General features: G+C 31.4%; 1 protein-coding gene across 5 annotated transcripts in view; it reads right to left on the bottom strand.

Annotated features, from left to right (window-relative positions):
- Positions 1 to 6,031: 6,031 nt before the first annotated feature.
- Positions 6,032 to 22,171, bottom strand: part of LOC118192030 (protein CBFA2T1-like) — a 138,470-nt gene continuing 122,330 nt past the window's right edge. For 4 of the 5 annotated variants that reach the window (XM_035362911.2, XM_035362944.2, XM_035362936.2 and 1 more), the window contains 4 exons: positions 21,835 to 21,899; positions 21,060 to 21,258; positions 18,248 to 18,489; positions 6,032 to 11,093 (listed from right to left, as the gene is read on the bottom strand). In XM_035362911.2, coding sequence (XP_035218802.2) covers positions 10,857 to 11,093; positions 18,248 to 18,489; positions 21,060 to 21,258; positions 21,835 to 21,899 — 743 coding nt within the window. In that variant the 3' untranslated portion in view covers positions 6,032 to 10,856. Of the gene's footprint in view, positions 11,094 to 16,480; positions 16,527 to 18,247; positions 18,490 to 21,059; positions 21,259 to 21,834; positions 21,900 to 22,171 lie in introns of all 5 variants that reach the window. The other variant, XM_035362949.2, reaches the window with a different exon arrangement.

Genomic DNA, 22,171 nt, shown 5'->3' with positions numbered 1-22,171 from the left:
ACTTCTATCTATCAAGTATAATATGACAGGGTTAGTTGAGATCAAAGTAACAAGTGACAGTTTTCTTTTCCCGTATTTGGTTACATCGTTCTAAAAAGTCTGGAAGTGTCCTTTTCCATGGGAAGATGTTAGTGTTAGAACAACAAATTTATCCACTTTCATAAATTCATTGCACTTTACAGAGAATAAGACATTTGAGTAGGGGATTACCTGTCCTTCAACGTTTCAGTCTTGATCCAAGGATTTGTTTCTAAGGGAAAGAAATGAATGTATTCAGAACTTAAAATCGGTTTTTAATTTTATTTTGTATTAAAATAGAATTTTGGAGATCAAAAGAAATTTGTGCTGAAATTATATTTGTGTACCAGGGCTCTTCGGTGCGCTCCAGTTAGAAATAGGATTTATCTCTAAAATTAAGAAGTACCACAGCTGGGCTTAGGCGCAAATTTAAGCCCTGAAGTTAGTAGAAGAGAAGCGAACAAGAGCAGCTTAAATTGACAGAATTCCTACATCTTTATCATTAGGAATTCAAAGGCATAGAAATCTAATGTCCGAAACATTTTTCTCGGTATTTAGTCCATTGTGGCCTTTGGGGCAATGAACAAGCGGGATTACTTGCAAAAAGAGGTGCCAGCTTACTACTACATTCTAATAAAACCAATTTTTATTGGAGAATTAAACTGTTTTTAAAAAGTTTATTTACGTCTAATATCGTACGAGACCTTCAGACTCGTGCAGCATTAATAAGTTGGAGAATGATAAACCCTTCTTTTATTCCCGGTAGTCGAAAACGCAATGCACTTGCGGCTTTCCGTCTGTCTACCGGACATGATTGCCTTGCCGCCCACCTGCACCACATAGGTATTTCAAGCGATCATATTTTCCCACTTTGTGACTGTGGACAAGGGATCACCTGCTTCGATGAGGGGCTTCTCGTGGTCTTAGAGAAATATAATATAATATTTAATGGTTGAGATACTGGGAAGCATTAGCGCTCCTTAAGCAATGACTTCGATCTTTGTGTTCTTAATTCTATTGTTTGTAACCTCTGTTTGTAAGATTTTAGTTCTCTGTAACTTTTTGCCTAGCTATTGGAAATAAAAAAAAGTCCCCCTTTCCTCTTTCTTAGGCAATTAGAAAACGAAGACGAGAGTGCCGTCGTAAAAGCCGAAATAAAGCATCTAGCCTTTTCTATGTTTCTTATATCTTTTAAAGTAAAACATTGTTTACAATTATAACTACGCACGCATTTTCGTTTTCCAGACCATGATCTTTAATGTAGTTTCTAAAGCTGTTTTTTACAGTTAAAGACGCACAAGAGGTGCACAGAGAGAATCATTTCAGGCAAGCATTTTAACTAATAATGATATTGGTCTGTGCAAGCTATTTCTTCGTGACTTTATACTTCAATTATTCTGGTACTTCCTGGTTTTAATTAGAAAAGCTTAAGCTTTTGTCATCTTATTATTTAAAATATAACTACCGCTATACATTTCATAGTTCCTAATTATTCTGAAGTGCTTTCTTTTTTGTATATTAGCAGTATAAAACAGTTTTATTCGCGACATTCATTTACAAAAATTTTTATTTGCAACATCCCACAACTATGTTGTAAGGAACTATATCTTATTAAACAAATGACTAGGTAATGGCGTAAATTATGATAAAGTAATTTCTTAACTTTTTTCCTAGTTTTTATTGCTCTTTACTTCCTTGAAGAACTTATTCTAAGTATAATATTTTCTTATATATTTAATTTATCAAGAACTAGTTTTTACTAGTAGATCTATGTTAAAGCTACTCCTGCTTTGAAAAGTGGTCATGATATCGCCCATGTATTGTGTACGGAAGACGTTTCTCTAATTACAAAATACTGTGGTCCAGAACTTATCGTACACCTTCTTTTGCATAGTCCTAATTTCATATGGCAGATGAAGTATGCTGTAGTTTTACGTGCTGCTGGAAGAAGTTCTTGAGTAACCTAGATGGATTTTGTCATTTCACAGCGGTATTACGTCAGTACGAATGATTCTCAAGAATATTTTGGTGAAGATTTTCATCAACTTGTGTATCGGTGTGAAAATGTATTGCCTTTTTAAATTATCGGTTGTTTTAATGAGAGTAGTAGGAATAAATTATTTTTTCCTTTGAGAAAGTTTTTTAAAAAACTTTCTCATAAATTCCAAAAAACAAAGTAAGTTGTAAGTCTCTGCGAAAAAGTTTCAAGTTTTTATCCTCGCGTTATGGCGAGCACATATGCATACTGCGCAGCAAAGATAATCGTTGCTATTCACTGCAATGAGGATTTCATTTATCTAGATACTCTGTGAGGCAATGAGAGAGATGTCACCAGTACCCACATCAGCTCATGTTAACAACAGTAAGTATTAGAGTAACAATAAATATATCGTGCACTTAGTTTTTTAGAGTCATGTACTCAAGTGTTTTTGAGGCACGATGCTCTGAAACCAACACTGACTCGCCCGTACGATGGCCCATTTAAAGTAATAAAAAGATTTAATAAAAACTTTTCATTTCTCTTTAAGGGAAAAGAAACAGTGGTTATCACTGATCGTCTGAAATCAGTATTTTTAGTTTCAGACACTCCAGCACCAGTTCCTGTTTCTGAGCAGGCTCTTACAGTAAATCCATCATGCACCACGGATGAAATACTTGCGCCGGCCAGCCAAACACCACCAGTGTACACTACTCTTTCTGGCACAAGGGTTAAGTTTAAACAGAGATATCTCTGGCCTTTTGTGCCTCCGACAAGCAGAGAGGAGGAGTACTATGGCGGAAATCCTCATTGCAGCGAGTGGCAATATTCTTTGGTGCGCAATATGCATATGTACTCGCTATAAGGCGAAAACTTCAACACTTCGTCGAAATTTACATAATACAACCTACTTACTTTTCACTTTCTTTTGCCTGCTCATGGCCGATGTCTGGCATCGGTTCATGTGCGCTAATATTTAAATATTTAGCCTCATGCGTGATGTGCTTCCTTTTTTAAAATTTTAAATAAAGTTGGTTTTAACTGTTATCTGAAGTCTGTGATTCTTAGGCCTTTCTAATGACTTCTGATGAAGTCTAATGGCGATAAAACATCTTTATAAGTATTAAATTGAAGTCTGATGCCAAGATCATCTTGAAGTTATTTTTAAATCTTTGATTATTACGGTTTTAAATTTTTAAATATTTCATTAATTTTTTTATACTTTAAATCCTTCGAGGTTATGTAAAGTTTATGCGATTTTTTTAAAACTTCGCATTTTACTCCTTGTTTTGCATTCCAATACTTTTCGATATTATATTTAGGTAATTAAACACTGTACTGCTCTTTTAAATTTTGAAGCGTCCAACATTTTTCCTTTGATTTACTTATCTCATTTTCATTCTTGATTATTAGCCCCTTATCTATGTTACTCTTTATTCTTCGGCTTATCTGGCTGTCTGTCTATCCGCTTATAGTTATATTATGAAGCATAGATCAAGCATTAAGAACTCACGAGAGATTTGGGGGAAGGGGTGGAAGACCCTTGGAACAGTCTCCCGAGGTGTCCTTCATCAAAATTCAGAGAGAATTCCCCCTCCCCCTTATTCCAAGGATGGAATATCGGTCATCCCATATGGAGCACCTTGAACAAGGCTGTCTCGTTAACGAATTGGATAAATGGCAGATGGTTATTGGCCATTCTCAAAAAAGCATTAAGTTACACTGCTCGGCCTTTTGGAAATAACAATAAATTCTGAATTCATATTTAAGAACGTTTCGTTGTACTCATGAAGACTTTTTACTGTAATCAGGTCCTCTGTGGAAGAGGCGGTGCCAAAATCAATAAGCGCTATAATGAACATAACTTCTTGCATTGCAAATAATCTGTAACAGTATGTTAGTGCTATGTCCTATGTGTAAGTATGTTGTGCTATGTCCTAAATGTTGTTAATGCTATGTCCTATGTGTAAGTATGTTGTGCTATGTCCTAAATGTTGTTAATGCTATGTCCTGTGTTTACCGTAATCAGGTCCCCTGTGGAAGGGGCGGTACGCTAGAGAGGTAGTGCATGGGGGCTATACCATTTTTGTCAGTGGCGATGACGTGTTCTACCTATACTTGTTCCTGTCCTGTCCTGTACTCATGAAGTTTCTAATGTAGGATTACTTTCCTCGGTAATAGTCTGGTGGGAAAGCAAAAATTTAGGTGCTATTTGAGGTGTCAGAGAATGCTTATATCTTCGAAACTACAAATGTTACAATCAATCTAAATGCATCATTAAACAGATGAAAGAGCACGCTAGCAAACACACACACAAATTAAGTTTGACAAAATATATACGCATAGTAACACTTCAAAAATAGCGAAATTTTTGTGACGTCAAAGCTCCTTGCGCATGCGCTACGCCATGTGAGTGGCGAGGTCATCTGGCAAACAGTCAGTTTGTTCATGAGGTGTTTGCCGCATTTTATACCAAATGAAAAGGCATTTGATTTTGTGAAACATTTTAATCTCTCAAGTAAACCTTCTCTCCTTTGATCCCGGTTTCTCGGAAAACCATACATTTTCTAAAGCTTATGTCACAAGTAGAAAAACTGTGAAATCTTAGGGGCAGAGGGACAAGCGTTTAGGAGCTATAGAGCCCACAAAAGTATCAGAAAAGTGTTGGAAACATGACACCAAAAGTCCCTAAAATGCTCGTTTTACGTGTTTATATGAACTTATATTATGGTAAGAAGGTGGGAATCTCAATATAAAGGAAGAAGCAAGTTGTTGAAAGAAACATTATACGTTGGGATGTTGATAATGGGACTTGTTATTGACTTCAGACAAAATATATTGCAAGAGACAATTAATGTGCAATTCAACAAATAAACAATGAGACAGGCAGAAAGACAGTTCACTATGGGCACATTTTACAAAAGCGATAGCCTCACACTTTGCACACTCATTATTTGTCAATGATTCGAAGCAGTAATCCACTGGCACAATCTACATTCCAGGTTTGTCGTCCAAATATCTGCCCTTATAAAAAGCATACTTAATCAAGTTCTTAAAACAAGGAGCTCGAATATTGATATATCATCGAATACTGATATAGTGAAAATGACTGCAGGGCCAGAAAACATGGTGCTTCGTGATGCCAAATGTACTCCTGTGTCTCGATAATGATTGTGCCCGTTATGCAACGAATAAAAGATTTGTAGTGTCTAAAAAAATTATTATCTAGAGGCTGGATCTTTCCCATAAAATCTTCAGGTAACAGTTAATTTTTGTAGGATTTCGGAAGCAGACAATGCAAGAACATACAAGAGATGGAGACGCCATTACGGAAACATGTCCACCTATACACACTTGAATGATATTTTGTGAGTTCTATAGCTTCTAAGCGCTTGCCCCTCTGCCCTTAAGACTTCACAGTTTTTCTACTTGTAATATAAGCTTTCAGAAAATATATGGGTTTCCGGAAAACCAGTATCAAAGAAGAGAAGGTTTACTTGTCAATATGGTGCCAAGTAACTGTTTAAGTATACTTGGCAGCTTATTTACAGATTTAATATTTACTAGGAATATAACTATAGACGTCTTAAATTATGTATATTTCTCATACCATCGACCAATTTTACATTTGGTCATTTTTCATGAATAAATGTAATTAATAAAAAATAAAATACAGTATATGCATGTGTAAAATCTTTTGTTTGTTTTATTTGTTCTATACATCCTTATAGTTCCGTTAGTAACCCTACGCATTAAACATTAAACATCGGCTGCTCTGTAAAGTAAAAGAAACAGCCTACTGTCTTTTTTTCCCTCGTCTTTTTTTTTTTTTTTTTTTTGGTCAGTGTTATTAGGCCATGCATACTTTTTAGCTCTTTTGACGACGATCAAAGTTATGTTAAATTTAACTTTGATATCATAATGCTTTGTAATATTTCAATTTTATATGATAGATAAATCATATGAAACATATAGTATTCTGAAGTGAATTATTTTTGTGTGAATGAGAAGCGCTGAAAGTAACAAGGCAATTGATTCGGCAATGTAAAACTTTATTTTAATAAATACTGAACAAAACATATTTTTTTTTTACAAATGAGGAAGGTAAAGAAAAAAAAAATTCCAGATTGTTCGTTGCACAGACGTGAATACAAAAGGTAACAGAGAATGTGATATTTATTTAACAAATGGTTACAGACTTGTGAAACACCTATGAAGACCATTCTTTGAAAAATGTAACTATTTATTTAAAATGTAACATTTATATGAGATTCATTTTTGCTCTGTTTTAGCAATAAATTTTTCAATGCAGAAAATTTAATTTAATATCAGTTTAAGTATGCACTAATGTAGGGAGAATTTTAAAAGAATTGTAATAGTTCAGATTTCTTATTCCAATAAAGTACAAGATTATCATTAATTTCGAACAATTTTCTTTCAAGCGAATAATTATTCCAGTATATTTTACCACTTCCTAGTACATTCATTTCAATTATATTTCTATAGACACTTTTATTTCAAAGAAATCAATCATCGAATATTGAAATGTTAACACAGTTTACATTTTTTCGAATCAATATTTAGAATTGGGATTATTTTTAGCTTTAAATAAAAATATTAAACTAATCTATTAATTGTTTATAAAATAATAAGCTGTTTAATGTAGCTAATTTATAGGGGAATGTTTTCTTCTCGTAGCTTTGCAAAAACTCTTTTATTTGTAAAATATTTGCTCTGAAAATTTCAACAAATGTGAAAATGAATAAACATTAAAACTGAATGATAATTATATTACACGTAAGTGAGGTTTCTTTGTGAAGTTACTGGACAGATGTGCTAAATTTATATTACATGTGAATAATTGCAGTGAAAGATAAAAAAAGGTACATTTCACATTTCCATTCCATAACATAAGAAATTCATAAATACTCATAAAAATAGTGACTAGGTGAACGTAATAAGTAACTTTAAATGTATAATAAATAATGATAAAGAGAAAGGAAAAAACACTTGACCTAAAATATTTAAAACAACTTAATGAATCAACTTTTACAAGAATGAAATCTGAAAATTCTTTTTTAATAACATTCATTCATTTTTCAAAATAATTTCGAAACTTGTGTTTTCTTAAGATCTTACAAAAACATTATAGCTTACTTTCATAGAATATCTTACATGAAAGACGAAAGCTCAGTTTTGTATATTATTTATCTAAAATATTGACGTAATTTATGCAACGCAATTAAACTTACCTAAAACGATATTAACTATTCTGACCTAAGGTAATATTAACTTATTCAATGAATGTAGTCATAGAGACTACAAATTATTGCATTAGTAAATACATTAACATAAATTTAAGCTGGAATTATTTTTCTTGAATAAAATAACATATTTATAGAATTTGAAGAATCTTCTGTTTAAGTATATTGGTAGTATGCATTCATTATTTCATGATATTAAATCATTAAATGTTTATTGAAGTAACCAATCATAATCCATGGAATGGCCTATCATTGATTTTTGTTGTTACAATAGTGTTTATTAAGTTTCTCGTTTTTAATTATTTGATAAATTACAATTTTATTTTTAACATGGTCTTCATGTTGCATTCATTCTTAAAAAAATGCATAAGCGGAAATTATCTCTTTTCAGATCTTTAGTTAAATTACCGAGGTTTTAACACTGTAACGATTTTTCTCAAGAACAAGTTTTAAATTACTTCGACAAAATGAAACTGAAATTTTCATAGATACTCTGTGTTCATATTAATCTTTCATTTAAAATTATTTATAATATATATAGAGAGAGATGTAGATGTATTCGATGCAACAGGTATTTGACTCATTTATCGTAAAAATGTGTGATATACTGAAAATAATTCATTTCAATTTTTTTAGTTAAGAATTTTATAGGATTATTTCAAAATATATAGAAACTTATCAATGAGATATAAAGAAGTACGAAACTGAATTAAATTACATAGAACTTAAGATCTAGATCTCTGCAACTTTCAAATTTTTACTGAGCCAGTAGAAATATGCTTTCATAAAACTCAGAATAACGTAACTTCACATGTCGGCAAATTTCGGATAAAACGACGTGTTATAAAAGAATGTGAAATGTACCTTTATGTTAGCCCATTTTGATTGCATCAGAGTAAAAATTGCAAATTTACATACCTGTACAATATTAAAGTATAATATAGTTCTTGGCAGTTTTGCGTCCATATGACTAGTGAACCCATCCAATTATAAATTACTTTATTACTTAATACTGCTTTGCAACTAATTTTATGTTCATATTTAGTGCAGCACCGGTTACAATATATATTAATAAATTAATTTTCAGATATCAATTACAAAACAATACAAAACAAAAGTGCAATTTTTGACTTACAATTTACATTTGCAATGCTTCTGATTGAAACATTTTTTCTTATGACATATATGTTCTCCCTAAAATAATATTTTCTAAATATATACAGCTTTTCCATTACTAGCTGCCAAAAATCAATAAAACTGTATGTGCTTTAATTATAAATTCTGATCTTATTTTCATACGTTGCTAAATTTGCAGTTTCCTTTAATATAGAAATGAAAAGATGATAGTCGGTTCACATTCTACATATTCCACGTAAGTACAATGTAAAACGTACATGTATGTGTAAATATTTTCTTTAATATTTACTTATTGTAGTCAAATCAAAGAAGCTTTTTATACCTCATGGGGTTTTACATTAATGTTTAATCACAACAGTTACATTGAGTTAACAATGTTATACTGTTGATTGTTCAGTGTTTGTTCTGTGCTTTTAGATTTATTTTACTGTTTTTTTTTTTTTTTTTTTTTTTTTTTTTTTTTTTTTTTCAAATTAGTATATGAAACAAGAAATACGATAATCATTCATAAATGAGTAAGTAATATTTCTAGAACAAATTCAAATGAAAAAGCTGTATAATATTTTAGCACATATTTTGAAAGCAAACTTCAGATTTTTACATATTGGAATTTCAAAAATGTTATTCCATAATTAATTTAAAATTATAGTTAAAATGCAAACAAACTCCAATGCAATATCAACAGAATAATATTGCTGATTGGACTATTACATAAGAAAATATATTACAAATTATATAAGCATCAAGTTACTTAAATTATTTTCTAGTCCAGAAGGTGACTGAGATTATTAATCAAATAAGGACTGCAGTTTTCTTGAAATTTTCAAAGAACAATAAAATTATCTGATACTAATTTTGTAATGCATTTTCAAAACTAAAGCAATTTACTTATTGAATTAGCGTATTTAATCCTATACGTATATGGATAATACCTTCTGCGGGTCTACTTCTAATTCATATCTGCCACACTATCTGTAAACATGAACAAATTCAAACCCTCTGGAGTTTTGGGATATTACATTGTTTACTTAGGCCAAGGTTCTTACAGCTTAAAATCCAGGTTATGAAAATTTTACCTTAAAAATTTAATTTAAATATCTATTCGAAAAACATATTATTTTAGTTCTTATTTTAAACTGATACTTACTATGAATAGAGAGAAATACATTTGTTTTTATGACACAGGATATTGCAATATAAACAAGTTTGTTTACATTTTAACTAAAAATTTAATTTACAAATTACAAAAAAAAATTCATAAATATTACTATAACTAATAAATTAAATTTCTCTGATGCCAAGAAATAATGGATTTTGAATAGTCTTCTGCCTCTATATTATATATTGCATATATATATATATTTGATAAAATATGCATAATAACGAACTCAAACATTACAATCACTGAGCAAGGAAATTAGCCATTGTATCATTTCTGTAATACTACTAACATCATCACTGAAGTTTTACAAAACACCGAGGCTTCAAAATGATCATATGTAATTATCTTTCTTGACTAGCAGCAAAAAGGTAGCACAAAACACATCAACACTTGCATAATTATTTTCAACAGCAAAAATTGACACCGATTCTCTCCTGTTTCTTAATCTCACAGGTCCACTTTATACAAGCGCTCATGAAGAGTCAATAAAGTTTTATTGTTTTCCCTCCACACAAACGTTCAGATATTTTATATTACTATTCTTTGATTTTGCTTTTTCCGCTTTGTGCCCATGTTTGAACACACAGCATTGCCAACTGTTTCCTTTGGTGTGAGCTTGGTTTAGTTTATAGGTGGGCATATGTTCAAAAGCTGTAATATTTATGCAGTATACTCCAATTTCTGTACAACGTAAAGGATGATATTACATTGAAACGATAAAAATAATCTCACAGAGATAAAGTTTGCAAAGAATTAAATACACATCAACGATTTCAAAAAAGTAGCTAGACCTTAAAAGTGTATTGCATATTCAAGATACGAATAAAATATAAAAAATTCCAGATAACTGCCAGAAATACAAACCTAATGATGTATTTGGTCTGTTGATATTTAGAGAATTTTTCTGAAATTCCTTTCTATAAATGTTTTCAAATTAATGCCATGTTGATCCAATTTGATCTTTTTCACCGTAGCTAAATAACTGTTTAAAGCCATGAAAACGTATTTGCTTTAAAAATTAACCAGGATAGGAACTTTAGACACAGAATAAAACATTTCTTAACAAAATACCTCATTATTTGCACGAAATTTACAGCAGACTGCATTCCAGTTTGTAATGTGAAATTTAAATTACAAGAACAGTTTTTCATAGCCGATAAAATTAGTGAATTACAGCTTTTGAATTGCTTTGCACTTTTTGCACAGCTAAACAAGACGAGCAGCGAACAACCAGCGCCCCCTGGTGACGGAACTATTCTTTGGTGCGAGCAAAAAATGAAGACGAGCGTAACTTCGGTCAATTTTTGACTTCAGCTTTTGGGCCATCGACGGCAATCGTCCTCGCGGGGGGGTTAGGGCTCTGTTTGCCCACGGGGGGTGTCGATGATGGAGATGCATGATTGCTGGAGGATGTCGCTCCGCAGGCTCGGTGATGATTTTCCCAGTCTTTGTGCTGACAGAAAGCACCGCAGTACCTGGCAATGTTACACCCAGAGCAAGTTTCGTTAGCTTTCCTTCCACAATTCCAGCAACTCTGGAAAGAAATCAAAAGTGAATATCATCTTTTTCGGATGCTTTCTTAATTATACAAATTATAAAATAATATTTATAAAATAATAATAATTAAATAATAATCATTATAAAATAATAATAACCATAGTAATTATAAAATTAATAGGTACTATTCTGTTTTGAGGGCCGTAAAAAAATTGCAGCGAAAATGTATGCGTAAAAGCGCCAAATGTAGCAAACGCGCCCATTTAACAGCGAGCCAAATCTAGCGTACGCGCTGATTTCAGATTGCGTAAGTTTATATAGTTCTATATTTCTTAAGACGCCATTGAAATACTAGTTTAATTTTTAAATCCTTTTTTGATTTTAAATCCTTTTTTGGATATCCTATGGATTTAACAATTTGGGAATTGTCCATGACGAAAAGTCGGCAATAGAATTTTGGTTAAAGTGCAGACGCGTTTTTAAGAATTGCACATAATCGGTATCCATCTTCACATCGACCTATTTTAACTTAAAATCCTAGAATTACACAAAAATGGCACTGCGCACACCCTTAACTTTATCTATGCACACATCGACCTATTTTCACTTAAAAGAAAATTGACAACAATCCAATTGTTTTTACCCTTGAAAAAAGCGGAAACAAATAAGTGAGCGATACTTTATCGAGAATGTTTTCAAAGAAAAGGCATCATTCATTATAAAAAATTACGTTTGAACAACCAACGAGATGAAATTATGCTTTAGAGATAAGTCGGTAGCGAAATAGCGATGCAGGCATCCATTCAGTTATGTTCAGCCATTTTTATATAAATTATAATAAGAAAAAAGTATTATATGAAATTAACCTTTCATCTAAATTAAAATATCAATCTTAGATAGTTATTTACTATTATACTTCCTTTCTTGCAGCAATTATTAGGATTGCTGCAATTATTTTTGGTAGCATTGGCATCAACAATAGTTTGGCGATTATTTACGGCCCTCGAAACCGAATAGTACCAATTATTACTACGATAAGTAGCTGTTAAATTAAGAAATGAGTTTTTAAGTACAGATTAAAAGAATAAAAATTACTCATTTGGAACAAATATTTTACATGTAAATGTAAAACACATATGAGTTTAAAACATAGGCATGCTGTAAATGCACTTAAAATTAAAAATTGTAAGTAATATATAAGTTTCCAACTATTTTGAAATTTTCAAATTTCTTACTTGTAGTCTACCGATAATTAAAACAATATTTACTGATTTGACTACGTTTCTGAAGCTTCTGATTAAAAGAAAAGCTATTATTTTAACCAGTTTGTTTTAATTTTGCTGCGTTTTATTTCTTGAGTCTTGTCCAGAATTAAGCAACTCTAATGAATATTTATGAAAATATATTTACCCTGAAATTATAAAGGAACGCGATTTAGCAGCCAGACTTTTTGATTGCGTGAAATTTTTGGCATCAGTTTTTTCCTTGCTTAGCGGGAAATTGCTGCATACACAAGCAATCTGATACCGTACTTTATAACATATTTTCTCCATCCTTTCTGCATACCTTCGTGGTGTCCAGGTTCGAGTCGCGGAGAGGGCTTTGCTCATTTTTAACGTCTCCAGCATCAAGATAATCTAGTGACTCTACAGTGACGCCGGAACTAAAAGATGGTGGATGATCATTTTTCACCACCACGATTTGACGACTGAGTCCGCTCATGCCCAGCCACCCTTTAAAAGAGGGTGTATAAGGCGTCAAAATAACCTAATGACTCTATAACTCATTAACGACAAGCTATTTTGAACTCATAAGCTACAAACCCAAATTTAAAACGATGCTTTGGTTTATTTAGCAATTACTTAATGCTTTAAAATTTCCGTTATTGATAATTTAGTTTGCAATCACTCTTTGAAAGTTGCAGCGAAATTTTGAAGCCGTGGTTTAGTTTTGTGTATACTTCTAAGTCGTAGAAATAAGTAATAAGTATATTCTACTTTCCTAAATTCTGAATCTGTAGTTACTACTAAATAAGAGATAAACTGACCAAAGCAACGTCCATTCTGTTAATTTAATGAATTAGCCAGTTTAATAATGGATGGATTCGCTAAATCTGAAGCAAGGATTTAGTAAAATGGCCCAGATGCTAATTCAACCCAGTGGATGGCTGCCCCATTATCAGGGTAAAACTAAAAAGAGAAAAAATTTAAATTTTTACTAAAATTTAGACATTTCTCTTATGTATCAAAAAAGTCTCAAGACAATGCTATCTAAAGGTAATACAGATAATTATGAAAGATTAAAGTTATAATTAGACGGAAAAATTCACACTTGAATAGGTGGTTACACTTACTCAAAATAATTTGGTGGTGACATGACTTCCTTGTATGGCCTAGTAAATTACACACATATTTTGCTGCATTTCATTTAAACTCATTTCCACGAATTTCATTCGAGATATATTTCTCATGTAATTAATTCAGTTTACATTTCACGGCAAAGCAGAAGTACATAAAACTTAAAAAATCTTCATTAAAGATTGTAAAATACAGAGAAACATAAAACACCAAATACATTTAAAACTATTAAATTTTTTTTTCGAATTAATATTAGAGTTTATACACAAAAAAAGCAGTTCGGCCAGCGGGCAAGAAGGCAGATTTTTCGTTGCACAAAACTGAAAGTTTACGTTTGATCCCACTCACCAAAAAGACATTGAAGGTGCAGAAACTGAATTCACTGTTCTACTGAGTTTCAAATGCAAACAAATGATAGTTCGTTAGGCTTAATTCGCCACTTAAACTTTTAAATTTTTGATAATCCTACAACTGTTGCATGAAAATTAACTAAAGGCATAAGCACATTAACCGAAACATAAAAGCCACATAATTCAATCACTTTTAAAGCAATTCACAATTTACCAACACACAAGAATAAAAGCTAAGCTCACCGAGCCAGGTAACAGAGTGGAAATATATATAGGTGTGTGTATATACGATTGGTGCAGAAACGGAGGTACACAACCATATGTTATAGCAGTCTCCTATACAAAATTTCAACTTTCTACCACTACTCATTCTGGAGTTATGCGAGATAAATACATACGTACGTACAGATGGCAAGGAACACATCTATTCTGCATCCACTTTAAATCCAATTTGCAGATTTTATATTTGCAAAAAATAGTCCTTTATTCTGTCCGTACGTTCAGATGTCACGCGAAAAACCTCATTCAGATGGTTTTGAGAGGGTTTGAAATGACTATTTTCGTTGAAATGTGATACCCGAAAATTTTCGCAATGACAATAATTCCCTTACTGAGTTCAAGGAAGTAAAAAGTTGGGTTAAAAGGGCCTATATTCTTCACTTATTTTATAAATTTTTTGTAAAAAAAAGCTTTGATGTACTATTGTTGAAATTTAAATTAGCCTGTCGGCAAGCTCGTATGTTAGAAAGTTATCAAATGCTTCTTCAATTCCTTTGTAAATGTGGCATTATATTCATTAATTTATCTAGTCATAGCTGTCATTATCAATAATATTTTGAAAACAAAACCTCTAAACGTCAAGCTTTCCTAATAACTACAGGTTTGTTTTGTTAACTTTAAATTTTTGTCATTATATTACGAAGCTTTTCCCTTTCAATTAGCGTATTACTTAATCTAAGGAAGTATAAGTTCCCGGCTAACTTAGATTTCAAATTTAAATATTTTAACTTTAGAAATTTATAAAATAATTAAAACTGATAAAAGAAAAATGAACTAAGTTAAGTGATGGCACCAAGTAATGCAAATAAACAAACTGAAAAATAAAGGGTGGATAGGTATAGCGGAAAAATACATAAATGTGGAAAAATAAATGTGCTAATTTTCTTATTACTTTCAAATGAAACGATAAATAAGTCATGAACAGCAAACAGAAGATGCTAGTGATAAGAAAGAAGACAGGAATATATGCTTATGTTGTAAATATGCCTTTCAAAGGAATTAAAATTTGGACAGAAACTTACGAAATGAGCTTAGTAATCGATTCAGAATCAAAATATTATGCATAATTAAAGGAAAGAAGGAAATGTAGAGAGATTTTGGAAATCTGTTTAGACGAGTTCCGGAAACAAAAATACAAAATATGTTATAACCAGCAATAAAATAAATTTACGAAATTTTAATAAGGGTGAACAAACATATTGCATAAGTGAAGCAAGAGTATAATGATTCGTAAATTCAATTTAAAAATGAAGTAATATTTAGCATTAGTATGAACGTTTTATGAGATAAAAATAAAATGACCTGTACTTCTGTACAAAGTAGTTTTTAATTATTTCTAAATGTTTTTTATAAACGCTGTAAGCGAAAAGTATCGAACTTTCTATAAAAATAATGTCAAACAAAAGTTGAATTTTACTTAGATTAAAAAAAGTCTTATACTGCGATTTCTATTTGGAGCATTTGGGAAATATTTTAAGTCAAAATTCAAATAGAATTAAGATCTGGCGCAAACAATACTGCATCATCAACGGGAAACTTCTAAAAAGGTGAAGCGCACCAGCACCCGAGTAGTCCCTAAACAAGGGAAGCTCGATTCGGTTTCAAATTAAGGCAAACGGGGTGGCTGCATGGGTATTTTTGTGGTTTCTCCATGAGTTTAGGAGCACATGGAGAAAACACGAACCAGTTTTCCTTAAAGGACTTTTTAAGAGCTTCATCCCAGTCTGCTCAGAAGACAAAGAGTCTTCGTGTACATTATCGTAATCTAAATAAACCTGACCTTTAAAGCGATAAATATTCAAACACAGATGCCAAAAATATGATAGCAAATTAAATATGATATTTAATAGCTTAAAGCAAGAAAAGAATAATCTGATGAAATTACGGGCTTCATTTCACTACAGTGAAGAAAATGTAGCATGAAAAATAAAAATTGAATAGTATTAAAGGTATACAAATGCAAAATATTGTTTTGATAATTTGGAAGAGAGGAGACCATAAAGAAACTTTTGAAAAATAATGCAAAGAATGATTGATAAATAAGTTTTACAATCAAATAAATTAAGTTGGATAGTTAATTTTTCTTTTGTGGGGGATGGTTGTCAGTCCTTTTGCTTTACCACCATTTTGTACTTTATTGTTTTCTTTTGTACTGATATCTATACATTTGTAAAAACTTAGTGCCTAAAAGGAAGTAAGGAATGATTAATAAATACTAGAATTATAATTTTGTTTTTAATTATAATTATGAATTATAATTTAGTATATATTCAAATTCTGTTACTATTTTCTTTTGCACCTACATTTACAGATTTGTGAAAAACCTAGAGCCTAAAAGAAGTAAGAAATAAAGGAATGATTAATAAATACTAAAATTATAATTTTAATTTTAATTATAATTATGAACTAGAATTTAGTATAAATTAAAATGCTCTTACTATTTTCTTTTGTACTGATATTTACAAGTTTGTGAAAACCCAGTGCCTAAAAGGAAGTAAGGAATGAAGGAATGAGTAATAAATACTAAAATTACAATTCTTTTCAGTTACAATTATAATTTAGTATACATTTTAATTCACTTAATATTAGCCTGAAGGGGCAATTTGCTCAGAAGAACTATTAATCTCGTTTTGGTATTTTGCGTCGTAATGTATAACAGCATTTCGCTTTTCAAATTGTTGCCGCTAAATATTAGAACTCTGTGTTATATTTAAAGAAATTAAATAAAGAAGAATCTGCATGAATGTGTGTATGTTTATCGCACTGTGAAGAACAAGGGTACTTAGAGACTTCCAATTTTGAATAACGTAGTCCTCGACTCGAATATGGGCATCTGGAAGCCCAAATTTGGAATTTGTTTTATTACCGATTTCCTATTTTATAAAAATTTAATGAATTTTTGATTAACAATCTTAGCGATTTCAAAGCGAGCCCTGGAAACACTGTACGAAAGTAAAAACCATTTTTATCTCCAGTGCGGCGAGACTGTGTATCGGATATTCTAAAGATATGCTCTTTCTAAATATTTTTTGATATTGCTGTTGAATGGAGTTTTATGGTTTAAGTGCGAAGAATACGATATTTAATAAATAAAGGTAACAAACATACCGTTAAAAAACGCCCCTTTAGGCGTAACTAGTTAGGCGTATTATAAAATATGAAAGCTTGTAATGTTGCGCGCTTCCAACCTGCACGCAACAATAGTTGTGACTGCTAAGAACTGGAAAGTAGACAAAGTCTTGAGAAGGGTTTAAATCCCTTTTTATTCAACTTTAGAAATTACAAATGCGTGCTCTTGACGCTCACAAACTACGCCGACCCGGCGGTAAAATAAAAATAAGAAACTAAGAAAAGAATAGTAACAAGTGACTAACTACGAGGCTCTCTAAACGTAACTATCCTCACCGCGTTCTAAGATACCGCTGATAATTCAGCAAACTTCTGAATATTACGTTGAAAAATTAACAATTTGCCGAGGCAAGCACACAGGCCGAAACGCGTGGTTCTTCAATTTCTAACTAGCCACCTCCGCGCTCGTGAAGCAAGAAAGCACACTTTCGAACTCGTTTCCCTTCTATTTAACTCAGATTACTTCCGCTGACAATTTTAATCTTTGCGCGTTCTACTAAAATTTACATACTCTGGCATTGGCAATTCCAGGGGAATGTAAGGCTTGACAGGAAAGATAGTTTAAACTTAAAATAAATGTTATTTAAAATAAATATAAACCCTACAATCTTTCGGACTTTTTTAAATTTAATTACATTTTTTTTCTTTTGTATTGATATCTACAGATTTGTGAAAACCTAATGCCTGAAAATATACAAAATATAAATTAAACGCAGCCAAAGATTGCGGTATTTACGTGTGTTTATTTTTTAAACACAAATAAAGATAGCTCAAAAGATTTAGGTATTTATTTTCGTTTACTTAAAACTGGCGATGCACAAAAATTCAAACTAAACTAATCTGCCCAAAATGCAAACGCATCCTACAAATAGTAAATGAAAAAAAAAATTATAATAGCCAGTATTATAGCGTTTTACTATGACTTACGAATACCGTGTTATGTCCTCCTAACGACGAGCTTCATTGGTGAACTGAATAAAAACGTTGTTAATTCTTACATAAAGTTCTATTCCACAACAGAAGTGAGCTCGCAAGAGCATAAAAGTAAAAATAATAACATCGCTAGGGTAACTAACCTCTGTAGACTCATCTTGATGGTTTATTGCAGCCATTGTTTCTTCAGCGGCTTGTCTGCGAGCTTCAGAAAGCATGCGTTCCATCTTTGCCCTTTCTGCAGCCAGAAGTTCACTAGCTTTGTTCTCTGCAGCTGTAACTGCTTTTTGCAGTTCTGCAACAGCTTGTCGCTTCACTTCGTGTACTGCGTCTTCTGGCAATGGCAGCAGCGGGGGTTGCCTTTGTGCCACTAGTCCTTCAGATACTGGAGGAGGGAAGATAACAAAAGTTACTTATGAAACTCTAAAACATATAAATTTCCAAAACATATAGCGAGTAAATCTAAAATAATTAGATATTAGTTTTGAAAATTTCAGAAAATTTTCGTTTTCTTTTATGCTCTTTCAGTGCTAATTAAAATTCTCTTATATTTAAACTTCCAAATATAGACTTAAACCCCATTTAAAGAAAGTTCTTTTAAACTGAAATGGTAAAGAAATATAATTTTGAAACAAAGAATCTAAAATTAAATCAATCTTGATTTTAAATACATTTTTATATTTATATGTTTTAGAATTAATTACACTTTTTATAATTGGAACAGCTAATGTCAATGCATTGTACGCAAAAACAATGGACTGTAAAATTCCTGACAAAAAAATTATTTTCGTATGCTCATTGATCCGTTAATCTTGCGACGAAAAAATTGAAAAGGGCGTAAGCATTTCGCAATGCAAACTTTACCTCAATAGTATTTTATTCATTTGTTTTTACTTTTAGCTGTTTATGTTTTACCTTTAGGCTCTACTGGAAATTGTTTTTTAATAAATATTAATAAAATAATTTTAAAAAATCTAAAATGTTTCAGGTAACCTTTATTTATTAAATTTTATGGTCTTTGCACTTAAACATAAAATTTAGTTCAATAGCAATGTCGCAAAATATTTTAAAATTAACCTGTAGAGACATTAGGTATTTTTTTTTTTTTTTGGAGCCAGAGAGAGAAAAAATTAGCAACGCCTTCGCTGGGAATCGAACCACGGACCTCTGGAATACCGGCCCAGCGTGCTATCGTTACACCACGAAGGCACGCTGGAAAGCGGCAGAAATACCTTATAAACCTATCTCTAGAATTTCCGATACACAGTTCAACGCGCTGGAGATAAAAAGGTCTTTTTTCCACCTGTAGAGTGTTGTCACTCCTCTCCTTTAAATCGTTGAGTTTGTTATTCAAAAATTTGTTAAAGTTTTATAAAATAAAAAAATCGATCATAAAACAAATTCCAAATATTAAAGGGCCCACCAGCGGCCGAGCGGTAAAGACGCTGAACACTGGTAGTTCGGTCCGAGGTTCGAATCCCGCGAACGGGCTGGCTGCATGGGCGTTTTCGTGGTTTTCCCCATGTGTAACGTGTATACGAGCCAGTTTCCCTTAGAAAGTCCTCCACGAAAGGCATCCCTCCCTTTAGGCAGATAGCCCTCGTGTGCTTTGCCATAATTAAATACACCAACACCAAATATTAAATTTGGGATTTCAGATACCCATATTCGCAGCAGTATTACGTCATTCAAAATTGGATGGCTCTAGATACCGTTGTTTTATCACAATGCGAGAAATATGCATGCATTTATGAAGATTATTCATTATTTAATTTTTTCAAATATAATGTAGGACTCTAACATTTGGCGGCAACAGTTTGAAATGTGAACCGATATTTATGGGAGTCCGACGCAAAATGCCAAAACGAATATAATAGTCCTTCAGGGACTCAAATCCCTTTGGACTAATAATTTTTAATAATAAATAAAATTAATAAAAACATTAATAAATACTAATAAAATTCAATAAATAATAATTTAATAGAGCTTTTTGATTATATAAAAATGTTCGGATCTTTTATAAAATAGACAATATTTATTTCAATAGAGTATATTTTTCCCCCTCATTGCATAAATTAGATAACATAAATAATGCATCCTATTTATTACTTACTCAATATTTATTTTAATACAATATATTTTTCTCTTTCATTTCATAAATTAGATAACATAAGTAACACATTCTATTTATTATTTACTCAATATTTTTGACAGAATTCATTTTTCTCTCATTGCATAAATTAGACAACATAAGTAATACATCCTGTTTTATTAAAGATAAAACTATTTAGTAAATCAGCTAAAATTAAAATTTAAAAAAAAAACAGTGTTAAGGCTCAACAGAATAAAAGCCAAAAAAAAATCGAAATATACGATATTATACATGCTAATATTTTGGTTTTCTATATCAGCAGCAATTAACATCTTGCTTATTAGTAACAGATTACACAATATTATGATAGTGGGGAACCAAGATGTAATTTATTATTTTGATAAGATATCCTACATAATCTTCTGTATTCTGCCCAAACCAAGCCTTTACATTTTTCTACCTAAATGAATTTAAGTTGCTTTCCGGAGTCAGGTTTCCCAAAATACATATTTTTTTTCAAATGTTAAAATTAAAAATTTCAAACATATAAAATTTTTCCATTTGAACTCAGTTTTTCTCGAATTTACAAAATTAAAAAAACTAGATATTTTCGAAAAGCGTTTTTACAGATTCGCGTTTTTGATGCGCTGAAATGGGATTTAAATTGATTTTTAGCTAACACGAAGGAAAATAAAAGGGCAGAGCAAAATACACTTTTAAAGTGTGTGGAAAGGAATTACAAAAAACACCCATAAATGAAGTATGTATGAAATCACCAAGAAGCAAGAGGTTTTCTTATCCCATCTACACATCATCTACATAATAATAAATCTACGCTAAGCAGTCCATGTTCGATTACTTACCCGGCCTTCGCCTGACTTCTTCACTGGCTTTGTAATGAGGTAAGATGTCGGCAGCTCTCTTTTTGATATCGAATTCTGTCCCGTCCAGGTGTCGACTTCGCCAGAGGGCGACATCCTGCCTGTCAGAGTAGCTTCTGTGTTGTAAGATTGCAAGAGCCCGTTTAGTTTTCTCCACCATGCCAAGAATGCAATTGAGCATCTGAAAGCAACAAGTATGAAGTTTTGATGTTTCAGCATTGAAAATATATTATTTAGTTTAACAATGACTAACAAGCGAAGGTAAACAATATAGCATATTTTTGTCATAGCTCTAGTAAGCAATTTAATGCATGGGGTAATTTGAGAGCATATTTATCCTATTCAAAACTACACATGCTCCTTTTTTTTCCTCACACAGAAATATTTCAAATAAAACAATATAATGACCATGTGTAATTAATAACATACGCGCCGAGTTAAGGATGTATTTCATAAAGTTACGGAAAACTTGACGTTCTTATTGCAGATACATAAAATGAATAACAGTATTTAAGGATAGAAAAGTCGATTGGAAAGTTTCATAAATATTTTTATTAAATAAAACTCGCAGCATCTCTATATTGGTATTAAAAAAAGTTGCTTGTGAAATTTAATACTGCGCCGAAAAGTTTATTAGGCTCTCGTGAAATTTTATAGAATTTTAAAAGGATTTCAGCACCGTTTTGTGATATTTTGCATAGCAATGAGTGGGATGTGATCTATTTTAATCAAACACATTTATTTAATTGAGGCTTACCGTGTGTATATTCTTCCACTCGTCTTCCATATCTCTGTCATCTGGAAAATCACGATGGACAGAACCTGAAATCAAATAAATAATACTTTTTAGTTATTTTGTTACTAACATAATGGAATCCACTTTCTAAATTATTATAAAGGCATTTAATTCATATAATTACACAGATGACAATTACATTACGTATTCGGAAAAATTTTTAAATTCCCTGAACATTACCATATTGAATTATCATATAGGGAAAGGATTAAAAATATTAAAATAATATATTTTTCAAATATATATACTACAATGAAAAATTTTAAGTATCCAGTTTTTTTAAATTATTAGATAATTC

This window comes from Stegodyphus dumicola, chromosome 12, assembly GCF_044657685.1.
Source record: "Stegodyphus dumicola isolate Sdum_Otavi_A_Nest chromosome 12, ASM4465768v1".
Lineage (NCBI taxonomy): Eukaryota > Metazoa > Arthropoda > Arachnida > Araneae > Eresidae > Stegodyphus > Stegodyphus dumicola.
The sequence above is the reverse complement of the archived record's forward strand: the minus strand, read 5'-3'. Positions and strand labels throughout refer to the sequence as shown.